The sequence below is a fragment of the Myxocyprinus asiaticus genome, chromosome 21 (assembly GCF_019703515.2).
Source record: "Myxocyprinus asiaticus isolate MX2 ecotype Aquarium Trade chromosome 21, UBuf_Myxa_2, whole genome shotgun sequence".
NCBI lineage: Eukaryota > Metazoa > Chordata > Actinopteri > Cypriniformes > Catostomidae > Myxocyprinus > Myxocyprinus asiaticus.
The window spans coordinates 2,758,929-2,772,222 of record NC_059364.1 but is presented as its reverse complement, the minus strand read 5'-3'; the positions used below and the strand labels follow the sequence as shown (position 1 = coordinate 2,772,222).

Here is a 13,294-nt window from a genome sequence, read left to right as displayed (position 1 = left end):
AATTCCAAAGTCCAACTGCTGAGGCTAAATATGATTTAACGATGATCTTACATGAACAAGAACACCATTGAAGATCTAAGGGTATGAATTAACCAGGTAAACGAAGTAACTTTGTCCATTTAAATCGGCTGTTAATAGGCTTGAATATTGAATATGTTGAATTATTTACGGTACATGGACCAATAATTTAAGCAGTAAAGACACATATTGCATGTCTGATGGTAGTTTCTGATTTTACGCCACCTTTCTCTGGCTTTAGAGGTGGGTTAAACATGTGATGATGTGTATTTATCAACCTGTTACACGTCACACAGGCATATTGAATCAAGTAAAAACTGGTTTTGTCTGTAGTTCAGAAACAACCTACATATATTTCTTTTATACCATAGAATCCCTTAAAAATACCTTTTATTAGGCCTAACAATAACAAACATTATTACAATATTTAATGCTCAAAAGTTCCTAAAAAACTGGAGTGCAGCTCATATCCACCATTAAAATCTGCTTCTCTGAAGAACCACATAGGTGCCTACTTTTTGATGTTTTAATCAACATAAATAATCGCAATTACAATATTAAGGGCAATAATCGACAATTACGATTTTTGTCATAATCGTGCAGCCCTAGCTGAAAAGGTCAGGAGCATTTGCGCAATCCCCTGCACCACAGCTCCAACAAGCATACAAAACAGTTATTAAACAAACCACCAACTTACATTATCGGGTTTCTCCTCAACAACATCTGTACTGCAGAACATCTCAGCCAGTGCTACACGCAACAAGGAATCAAACAGAGGAACGGCCAGTTCGGAATTCACAACTCCAGAGCGAGACAACTGATCCCGCACCTCACATAGGGTCTCATCAACTGACTGTAGCTATGGGGTAGAGTGTGGAAAAAACAACATCTGTTAAAAATTAGTTGCGATAAAGTCACTTATATTGAACTGTCAATTTCGTTCAGCTCTGTTCTAATACCAAGAGAGCTGACTACCTGATTACCACCTAGGCTGCTCTAAAAGGTAGGGAGCAACATTATGCAACCTTATAAAATAGTTTCGAATATTTTGATTGATTATAATAAGAGTATCATGTCATTAGTTTAGCAATATGCTAACATTAAACTGTTTTGGAAACAATCGTGACTCAAGCCTTCCATGTGTTTCATATGAGAAGTCCTAATTGTATGGCGTGTGGGCTTGCCTACGAACAGTATTTCATATTAGTAACTTTTGATGGCAGTTAGGGTGCTGCCTTAGAGAACATTCACACAGAGTATTTTAACTTAACCTGAACTTAAAAATGCACAGTTTATGGTACGAGACACTGAAAAAGATCTAAGACGTCCACCTAGTGCTTGTTTACATAGAAAAAATTATTGAAAACCAGCCAAGACAAAAGCATGAATGCATCCTGTGTGAACATCCCCTTAGAAGGCATCTCAGTAGGTTATGAAACAAAGCTAGTGTGTGTGCATGTGTGTGCTTGCACACATTGTACCTGAAAGGAAAGGTCTGGTTCCAGCCTCTGCAGTGCTGAATTGGCACTGTGAAGGCAGATGGCCAGAAGCGCCTCCAGTAGTCGGATACTCTGGACAGGCCATTCCTCTTCCAGTCTGTGTGTGGGGTCACTACTCTTGCTCTCCACCCGAGTTGGGTTGAGTGTCTCCCTTAGCTCATGCTGTTGGGTCCCCTCTGTACCTGCTACTGTTGCTGCAACGTCAGCCTGCCCTGTTAGAGCTTGGGTGGGAGAGTCTGAGTGAGATGGACTGGTTTTGCCCTTACTCTCCCTCTTTTTTTTTACTTCACATTCTTTGTTTTTCGAGGTAAGTTTCTGAATGACCATCGTCATAAGGCGTGAACAGACATCCAAACCTCCCAGTTTGAAAAACTGCCTCTGGAACACTGGACTGGACATGTACACCCAACGGCATACAGACCACACATCAGCAGCCCTCCTCACCTGTTCTTTAGAAGGCAGAGCCACACTGTCTGGTGAGAGACATGGTAGACAACCACCCAGTGGTTCACTAGCTGTACTGTCATAGCCTGAGGTGTCTTCTGAGTCATTTGCAGAGTCTCGGTCAGAGTCAGCCTCCTTGCTCACACACAGGAAAGCAACACAAAGAAAAAGGTTGATTGTGTTCAAATGTGCCTCGCCTCTGTTACGTCCCATTCCAGGATATGCACTCATTCCGCTTTTGCCCTTTGGAAGAGGGCACGCCTCTTTCAGGCCTTCATAAAACTTAGAGAGGCTCTGTGGGCCAGCTCCACGTGAACCTAATTCCTCTACGAGTCCAAGGACAGCTTCCTGCTCCTGAGCTTCGGCTCTTTCTAGCTCCTGCATGGCAGATTCCGTATGATGGTGCCACACACTTAAGATAAGTGTCTCAAACACATTCAGTGCCCATGGACGAGAGCAGTCCAGGTATATCAACTCAGTGATCTGGTTCAGTCCATTACAACTCAGAAACAAGTCGCGTACCACCCGACTGAGAACACAAGAGAAGTAATCAGAAGTTATGGATCCAGCTAACATTTTTCCAAAAATAATGTAATAGAACTCAGATTAACAGACCCACTCTTTCTGATAGCAGACATTACACAATGGCCAATTAGCTAGTCTTCAAACATCAGGGAGTATAAAATAAGAAAGACTTGATAGACAGACTTGTTCAAAAAGATACCCAAACATGTACAAGTTGCTTGGTTTGGAAACAGGCTATTCATACACAGTAAACTCTCTGACCCCAGTGTGATTGTTAATATCTATGCATGAAAAGTGGATGGATGTGGAAACTTGAGGTCAGACCATGTAAAGCTACAGTCTATTGGAGAACTAGAGATCTCTGGGACATTTAAAATAACAGATAAAAAACATGGAGATATTCTGTCCCAATGACAAGAAAGTGATAGAAAAAAAGGAATGTAAAGGTATGACGGGAATTAAATATCAAATAATAAAATAATACAGCAGTCATTAAGTACTGGGGGAATAGGGGGAATACCACCATACCTTGACTTTAGCAGAGCAGGCAGAATTTGAAGATAAACCAGCAGTACCTCAACAGGGAGGCATTGGGTATGGTAGCTGCAGACCTGGCTACACGTAGTTGACACGCCAAGCTGCTGGGCATGATGAGTTAGTTCCACACCCCGCTGAAGCACAGGGTTAAAAATATGAGTGTAGAGTTGCCACTGCACCACTGCATTGCCCCGTAAAGTGAGCTGGCATACATGACTGGCAATCTGTTGACTCAAATGCCAGTCCTTTCCGAACACTAGCTCCTGGTAGGCATCTAAAGCATCCCACTTCCACAACATGTCTTCAGCTCCTCCACTGGGCAGGATACCTTGGGAACGATAAGAGGGACATGGGGACATGGATAGGTTTGATACTTTCCCAGGTCCATAGCCCTGCAAAGTCTCTTCAAGTCCAGGCAACTGGCTGCTATCCAAAGTGCAGATGTTGCAGGAGGCAAGTTTGGCCTTTTCTGAGGGTTGACCACCTCCAAGCTGTTCTAGGACAAGTCTACTAAGGACACTCAACACATGGGACTGGTAACTCCGCAGGCCTGGGGCTTGAAATGCCTGAAGCATTGGCCCTATTACAGACCTTGGGTCCATGCAGCAACAGATACCAACGGCTTGAACTCCTGCCAGCACCTGGAGGACAGCAGGACCTGAGGGCGAGAGGCGTTGGAGGAGACGCAAACATTGGTGGGCACAAGTCGCAAGGCAGCAACAGCGTTCAGGGTACCGCACTTCTCCGTCACAACCCTCAAAGTCCTCCTCGAAGGGGTTTCGCCGGGCTGCATGCTTGAAAGCAGACACTGGCAGTCCTGACAGGTCACGATGATGGTGCAAAAAGTGTGAGTATTCACAGCGACGGTGTCGACGACGTGCACAAACAGACTGGTGTAGCTGCTCTGATTTGGCTCTTTTGACGGCACTGATAATCTTAAGTATACCAGCTATCAGACACCGAAGATGCTCCGACGCCTCATTGCCTACTTCTGAATCTTGAGCTTCTGCTAAGGCCTCCAGGCGCAGAGCTGTTGCCTCAAAGAGCTCCAGGCCACGGTGTTGCACAAATTCATGAACTAATTCGAGAGACTGACTGAAAAAGAAAGGGTTGGGAGCAGAGGCCTGCAAGCAACCGAGTAAAAGCTCTAAGACTCCCTCCAGGAGTTCTGGCAGTAGCAAGGCCCGGTGACGGTACCTTGAGAAGGAAAAGTCCTCTTGTATCTCCTGAAGAGTCTTTTTTGGCCTCGGAGCAAAAGGGTCGGCTTGTCTTTCTAAACAGGCACGAATTTTTATGGTGGCTCTGAGAAGGTCAGTCAGGCTTCGGCGCAAATTATCAGGCAATGTCTCATTTTGACCCACGTCTACAAACATCAAGTGCAGAATTGTGCGTAAAAGCATTCTTTGAACAAGTGCAATTGGTTCCTCAGTCCAGCCTCCAGCCAGCTCATCAACCCCTCCTCCACCTCCTCCGCCAGGTCCACAACAGTCACCAAACTCTGTTAGTATCTCTGTGAGTGTGGGAACAACACTGACTGCCAAGCCTGGGTTGTGATTAATGGTCATGTCAAACTTGCAGACTTTCTCAAGAAGGGAGAGCAGAACATGGCAAAGGTCAAAAGGCGAGTTCTCCATGCGATTAAAGATGGAGAGAGCTGTGGGGTCACTTAGCATGTTAGCATCCAGCGTTTGTGATCCAAACAGCCTCATGTGAGGTTGGGGTCGCTCAACGGTGCTCATGGTGTCTTGAGTGGGACGTTGCAATGGTGATTGCGATGGAACGTTGGACTGGTGAAGCTGGCAACTAACACGAATGGTGGAACTGTGGAATCGGCGATGTTTGCTCCCAGTGTTTGTGGTTTTATCATCCGAGTTGGCTTCGGAATCTGATGTGGAAAGCTGAGATTTGCGCGCATCCCTTACAGAGTATCGCTGAGCAGTCCTGCGTGAACGCCGTGACTTCCAGGAGCCAGATAAGCGCTTTCCAGAGTTCTGCACATCACATCTATCTTGCCCCACCTTTTGAGGGATGGTTCTTCCCTCTTGGCATAGAAACACCTCCAGCAGTGAAGGCAGGGTGAAATCTAGCAAAATCAAAAGGAAGAGTGGGAAACGATGAAGTATGTTCTGTTTATGCTCATCTTAATAAGCTTTAAGCTGTTATACAATCTGGTTTCAAGTCATGGGGAACATGCAATTACAGGAACTAATAACCCAACAATGTGGAAGGCAGCTGCTAGAAAAGATTAGCATGCCTGCACTAATTACCTTAGGGTCAATGAACAGTCTTATCCTTTACCCTGGTTATCAACTGTATGTTGTATAATTAAAACCATCTCGTGGTTTCACTTGTTGCACAGTTAGCTATTTAACAATTCATGGGGTCCTTGCAAGAATGCTGCCATCAGATGCTTTATAAACATTATCTTACAGAAAAATCTCAACTTTCTAACTGAAAACAATGGCATTGTATTATTGTATAATTTGGGATAAAAATAAATGCTTGAAAGCACAAAACCATATAGCGAACTACTTATCCGGAGGTGAGAATCTACTGTCAAATACATGCAGAAACAAAAAGGTCTTCACACTAAATTTTCTGCCAAAATAAAAGCTCGATTTAAATGGATGCATGAAATTGAAGAAATTATGATTAATATAATTTAAATATGTTGCTAGTTAATTGTAACATTCTATGAACTACTACACAACAACAACAACTATTAATAACAATAATAATATATCAATAATAATTATATTAGACATAGGCAATCTCACAAGCATGTTTTGTTGTACTGAACATACAGTAAGTTTTATATATATATATTATATTTTTATTTAAAAAATTTATTTATACTGTGATTGTCTGTTGTGCAGCATGTCACTGATAAAAAGAATGCATTTTTATGTTTAAAAATAAGTGTTCTATTTTATTTAACTAATGTTTTATGAATTAATATGATACAAGACCCTTTAGATGATAAAATTAAATAAAACCTTAAAACATGCTATTCAGCACAACTAAAACGGAAAAAATAAAATGGAATATAAAAAATACAAAAAATTAAAAAAATTCATAGGGCCCTATATATGGGAAAAGTATAGTCAGCTTTGTAAATTAGCAAAGTTTAGTATTTCTCTCACTTGGGGCTTTCTCCTCCTGAACAGGAATCTTCCAGACAAGAGGCAGCAGAGACAACAAGAGTGTAAGCAGCTCTTCCCGACACGTCAACTCCTGAAGAAAACACGAGATCAAGAAGTTAAGTCTGAATTAAAATGTAATTTGTCACTCTGCCCCTGTAAATCTAATCAATAATAGTCTCCTGGTGTTGATGACCACCCGGAAGCAGATTACTTCTAAGAATTTTCTCACTTCTGCTACACAGTGCAAGCTAATTTCCAAAGCTGTGCAAGCAGTAAACGGACAATTACTGACAGCAATAACTGTAGTACATCCAAAGATATTCTTCCAAAAGACCGAAATATAGGTTTGTTGGACATTAGGTACGACCACACGCCTCTAAATGCTGTCTCCTCCCTGAGCAAGAGAGCATTCTTCACAAGTAGGAGAGAAAGCACTCTGACAAGTGTGAATTGAAAGCAAATACAGTGGGCTGCCTGCTGCAGTGCCATGAGACCCCAGGTAAACAAGCATATGGCAGCATAATCATAAGGTAATTAGAGAAGCTGTTAGGAGGGGCCATCTTGACCCACCACTATGCAAACACACAGGTGGTTGATGTTGTTTCGAGAGATAGTTAAGAAGAGCAGAGTTCAGAGGAAAGGCTTGTGCATCGTGAGTAAGAGCCACTCCAGATCTGATACATCAGAACTCACACTTCAGAAAGAAAATGAAAGAGAGAGAATGAAAGAGAGAGGCAGAAAGGTGTGGGGTTCAAAGAGAACCATTTGAGCAAATAAACCACTTGCCATTTACTCACCCTCATGTTGTTACAGACCTATACTAATTTATATTTCTGGGTGAACCAGCCGTCATCAACCACTGTATGCAGAATTCATGTGAGCACATGAGGCTGGACAGGGGGTCTATTCAGCTCTGTTATGACTGAGACATATCACCATGCTATTTCTGAACAATATCAGAAATTTGGAAGGAATTTATTCCCTCCATAACAGACTCCAAACACTTCCTGGTATCGGACTATTTCTCAAGTGGAATATTAGTTAGCATATACTTTAGGCTTGGGATCGATGCCCTTTTCACGCACTGATAATCTGAAGATTTTCCAGATGATTATCGATATTTCTCAGGATTTGTTTCAGATATAAATTGGACTGCTCGTTGCACAACAGTCTTTGTATCCTCAGACATATTTCTAAACACAACTTTGGTAAAGTGTGAGCGGCAGGGTAAATTAAAGTGGGTCGCACACCGCAAGCGTCTGGTGGACGACATAGCGCGTTCTAAAATCAGAAACAATTTTGTATTTTTTACAAAAGGTACGCACACACCGCCAACGCTCAGCGTCAACATTCTGAAGTGCCACAGATCGCAATTCGCATAGTTTTCCATTAAATTCGACCCAAATCATTATCAAAGGACAATGCTTATTTACTCTAGTATAACTGGATGATATATTGTGTATAAGTATCTTTCATAGAGCCTACACAATGTATTTTCAGTAAAAAGTATGTCATTTTGTGGTTTGACAGCTTCAATGAAAAGACCTATTTAATGCTACATACAGAGAAATTGCATAATAAATGTCAGTCAGTTTGCGCAGTTACACCAGTTTCACTAACCTGCAACTCATCAACATCACAAAAACCTTTGTAACATTGGACTGCCATCTCCTGCGCCACTTGAGCTCATCCAGTGTGTGTGTGTGTGTGTGTGTGTGTGTGTGATACATGTTATATCGCCCTCTTGTGGTCTCCCAACGCTATAGACCTTATCTCTCTCTTCGCCATCTTTGATTTTTAATAGAAATAACAATGAGGCTGTGAGGGATAGACTTACAGTCTCTTCAATGGGCTGTACTGCAGTTTAAAGTGTTTTTGGATCGTTCCGCGGACAAAACATTGATCAAATATCTGTCCAAGAACATTCAGTGTACAAAGAACTCCAGACAGCACGAGTTGTGGACAATCAGATGTGATCTAGGAGCTTTATACAGCTTTACAGCATTCGTGCCATTGAAGAGACTGTAAGGTTATCCCTTACAGCCTCATTGTCATTCCTTTTAAAAATCATAGATGGTGCTAGCGTGAATAAGGTCTATTATGCCAAACTGTTAAACAGAGGCCAACTGAGTGAATGGGAAAGCATGCAAATTGGGCTTCTAATTTAAATGTCGGCTAATTTTAAAATATCAATGCCTCAAAAATATATAGATAAAATAACATGCCGATCAATAATCGATATATCGATATTTTATGACATCCCTAATATACTTGCTTAGTGGGATTGGGGTTGCTTGGGGTGGGATTTTTCTGCATTTGAGAAATATACTCCTGTCAAAAGTTTGGAGTCACTTGACTGAATGTATGCTTATCTTGATCTTATAGCCATTTTGAAATGCATAAGTGTGAATTTGTGCTAGCCCTGTGAATGACTTCCTCCCAGTGTTGAAGTGTGTTACAAACATAAGCCGCTTTACGGCCCGAACAGTTCTCATCGCAAAACCGTACCAATCCGATCCGGCCCAGCTGGCGCGGTTAAGGTTTATTTTTCCACTGTGGTACGTAACCATCTTTTGGCGACTGCGTGAGAGGTAAACACTGGAGCGAGCGCGGCGTGTATGGAGGATGATCGCATATTCCATGCTTTTTTCCCTGATTTTACTCTGTTCCGCACACGGACCATATCGCAAACAGGGAAGAGAAAAAGCAGAGAGGTTTACCATAATTTGATGAGGGCTTGTTTGCCACCGGACACAAACATGAAGTTCCCAGACTAGATAAATAGGATATTTACTGACGAAGTATTATATGAAAATAGTATATGAGAATATATAGATGTATTTTGAGTTTAAATAAGCTAGTAATCTACTTCCCTGACAAAAAAGGAGTGCAGAAAAATAAATGTAGGCTACAATACTAGTTAAACCATCATAATAAAATCATGAAGATACACAAAACAAGTTGCCTTGTACTAAAGTCATTCCAACAGCATGGTTGAGTACCTGCCGTTAGTTGAGCTAACCGTGCCGAGAATGGTTTATAATCGTGCCTTGCCGAACCGTGCTCAAGTGGAAATGCTCCTGTAACCATTCTGTACAATGCACAGAACCGTTCGGCCCGATGGTGGAAAAGCGGCTATACATTTTCATTGAATATCTCATGAAGCTTCTCAGACTGACCTGGTCAATGACAGAGTCCAGGGTGCTGAGGAGCAGGAAGCCGCGTCCGCGCACAAGGTACTCTCCCAACGCCACCATGTGTGTCTCCTCCTCGTCCTCCACCCGCTGGGCCACCGCACTACACAGCTGGTGCACATCCGTCAGGAACTCCCGTGCCAGTGTGTTACTGGCCCCACTCATGTCTGAGCTGAAAACCAAAGCATCAAGACATGTAAAATACACATTAGAGCGTCTTTAACACATTCTCACGCCTTAGCTCGCATTTCAGATTCATTACCAAGTTCCCTTTTTTGGTACTACTTCAATACAAACAATAGTGAAACTGCTTTTTGGCACATAGCTGGTTTCATGTTCTATAAATTCTTCTGTTTATAAATATAAATGTACAGAGACATGAAAAAAAAAATCTGTTATCATGTTACAGTTACACTTTGGTTCTGTTCCAAAACAGAGAGTCATTTAAAGTAAACACCTTTGAGCTAAATTTTCGTAAGCGCGCAAAGCACAGCGCAACATGATACGACCATGCGCTGCGTCTTATCCAATTTTCGTAAGAGCGCTAATTCCAAGTGCAATTTCCATGCCAGTGGAGAGCACAATTGGGCGTGAGTGTTTGCACTACTGTGGGTGTACTGTATGGTAATGAAGTGCTGCAAAGCACAATTAGCTATTTTCCTGAGAAATATGTCATTGCGCTAAGATGTTTCAATACCACATCTGTTTTCAGGGCAAAGTCCAAATTATATCCAATTATGTCCCTGACTTTTTATGAAGCAAAAATGCATGAGAGTTGTGTGAAACTATCTATAGGTAATGGTTTATAACTCAATTATTATTATTGTTTATATTTAATATTTTATTTATGATCTAATTTGTAGTGGTATTTTTCCACCTGTTGTTGTTGAGTGACATTTAAGTCACTGCAAATGGGGCAGTGGAGAGGGTAAAATGTTTGGATTTGGTATGATTATTTTGACCACTTTGTTATTTTGATTATAATTTAGTTTTGTTTGGAGTGTAATTTGAATTTAGAATATTTTTGGTTTTTCAAGTTTATCAAAATAGTGCATGTCAATACTATCCATTATTTGTGTGTCAGTAGATGAACATGATTAATAATTAGTGCTGTCAGTCAATTACAATTTTTAATCGCAATGAATCGCATAATTTTCTGTAGTAAATCACGATTAATCGCAGATTTTGAAAGTGCAGAAATTTGACACTATAAATACTTATTTTCTTGACAAACTGTATCTATTTCCACCATAGGAAAGAAAACAAAACTATATGCAACAATATAATGCTTTATTAACATTTTCCAAACAAAGCCTTCTAAAAGAAATGCACTAAAATAGCACCAATTCGAGTAACATTAAACATTTCCCAAAGTCTAAGTGGGAGTTTGACTAATTGAAAGAACTAGTCTCCCCATAGTTTGCATATTCATGGCAATGGGCATTAAATCTCTTAAACGCAAATCCTCCACAATATTAATCTGCCGGTAGTCTGTGACTATCCGCTTTGTTACAGCAATCGTGAAGCTGCGTTTATGATTCGCGTCAGAGCGTCAATGCCAGCGTCAAGCATTGAACTCACCATGAAAAGCGCTTCCATAAAAAAACGTCTCATTCTGCATTTGGTGATAGTTAAGATTTGACTTCTGCGGTAATTAAAATGCACCTTAAAAGTCCCATCTGGGCTTGTTTTGTACATTAAATAGTACTAAGAGTTCTCCATTATTTTATCACTGACAGGGAAGCACTGTCAGAGGTTCTATTTACTGAGATAACAACCTCCGCGGCTCTATCATAGGAGAGTATTACGACAGTACCGCCCATGTCAATGGGACCGCCGCGTTATGCTATTTCATGCTAAGCTTGTAGACTCATCTTGGTAGAAGGGCTCTAGTGCTGTGGCGTGTGCGTCAGTCCGGGTGGACACATTACAAAGGTTCTGTCCTTCACACAAGCGTTTGTGGAGTGGTGGTGGCGTAGTGGGCTAAAGCACATAACTGGTAAAGGTTGCTGGTTCAATCCCCACAGCCACCACCACTGTGTCCTTGAGTAAGGCACTTAACTCCAGGTTGCTCCAGGGGGATTGTCCCTGTAATAAGTACACTGTAAGTAGCTTTGGATAAAAGCGTCTGCCAAATGCGTAAATGTTTATGCTGTATTAACGAAAAAATTTACGTGTTAAATTTAAATTAAAAGCATGTGTTAACGTGTTAATTCTCACAGCTCTATTAATAATACTAACATTCTCTATCATTTAACGGAGCCTACATACATATCCTGAACCACATTCTCCATACGTATAAAAGCAGCCTGTCCCGTTTAACAAAGACACATAATAATGTAAGTTATGAAAGCCCATATTTCTATTCTTCTAATTCATTGCATACAGTCCATTTACACTACCAACTTCTTATGAATGTGCTGTCTTTGTTTATATTGCTGGTGCATGACAGGGAATGGATTATACAATAGGACGCAGACGCTGCAATAACCGGAGAAGAACCTCCAAATTAAATTGCACTTGACCCGATTAGCATTAGAGCTCTTAAAATAGAGCTCTTTAATGCAGCCTTTATTAAAGTTCAAATAATAAGGAAGCGGGTCATGTAAATAAGCACAAACTCCAAAACTGGCATTTCTCTGTGTGGTCCGAGCCACTATGAGCTGTGTGAAGTGACCCACCCAATCTAAGGGGAAGAGATTGAAACTTCTCCTGGCTGATACTCTTCCCTTGTGTGTGTTAAAACAAGATACATTTACCTGAGAAGCAGCATATAAGACTTGCATATTGAGACTTGCTTCCAGAGAATAGATCTTGAATGTAAGTGTATTTTGTCTTTACTGCACTGTCAGAAGTACAAACAAGTAAATACAAAATACTGTACACTTATATTCAAGATGCATTCTCTGAAAGCAAGTCTAAATATCTTATACGTTGCTTCTTAGGTAAATGTATCTTTAAGGATTTTTTGATATTTTAAATGGAAAACAAGGGGGAAAAAAAACACTCGATTACAATATGATTTTTTTTTTTTTTTACTGAATAAAACTTGATTAACATTCTCAGGTATTTTTTTCCCCTGTAATTCAGTGAATGTTATTTAGAGTTTTTTTTATTTTTTATTTATTTTTTTTAAAGAGGATTCTTCCCTCTTTATTGTTAGTAAGCACGTTTAATACAACCTTTTAACTTGAGACACAAGCTTAATTGTTTAAGAGCTAATGAATAATCATTGCAATAATCAGCCGAATACTCGAGTAATTGTTCTAATAATCGTTAAATTAGTTGATTATCAAAATAATCATTAGTTGCAGCACTAATCCACAATAACATGTTGCTATTTCACCAATGTGAAATTCTAATTAGCATAATATAAACATACAAACAAATATTGATCAAATCACCCATTTTTCACATGCAACGCTGCCTTAGAATTTGTCTCAAAAGAAGATATCTTACAAGACAACATGGTCTCTACATTTTGGAACAGCCTTCCTATGATGCCTTAAAATACTGCCTATGTTGGCAGCTCACTACATTTTGGAACAGAGCCTTTGACACACACAAACACACACACAAATTTGTCTGAAGATCAATATTCCCATCTAACATAAGATTGGTACATTTAGTGAGCACAGCCTATTTGACCCTGCCGGCTAAATAATGTTGATAATGCGCTAACCAGTGAAAACTAGATCAGTGAAATTGGATTCATGGTATAAACACAGACTATGGACTGTGAGGCCTGATGGGAACTGAACTACAGTGATGTTATGCAACAGGATTAGACGGGACACGGAACAGTAGATTCTGTCATTGGACACTGACTCAGGCATACAGTATCTCATCAAGCAGTTATTTCATCCTCCGCATCAAACGCTGGACAGGATTTCACTCGTCTCACTTTACCAAACGACATTTAGGTAGAACGAAC

General features: G+C 40.6%; 1 protein-coding gene across 4 annotated transcripts in view; it reads right to left on the bottom strand.

The window, feature by feature from the left end:
• The window catches only part of lyst (lysosomal trafficking regulator), a 121,495-nt gene that overhangs the window by 77,614 nt on the left and 30,587 nt on the right, over window positions 1-13,294 (bottom strand). For all 4 annotated transcript variants that reach the window (XM_051647799.1, XM_051647800.1, XM_051647801.1 and 1 more), the window contains 5 exons: window positions 9,346-9,532; window positions 6,167-6,257; window positions 3,015-5,106; window positions 1,500-2,490; window positions 716-877 (listed from right to left, as the gene is read on the bottom strand). In XM_051647799.1, coding sequence (XP_051503759.1) covers window positions 716-877; window positions 1,500-2,490; window positions 3,015-5,106; window positions 6,167-6,257; window positions 9,346-9,532 — 3,523 coding nt within the window. The remainder of the gene's footprint in view (window positions 1-715; window positions 878-1,499; window positions 2,491-3,014; window positions 5,107-6,166; window positions 6,258-9,345; window positions 9,533-13,294) is intronic.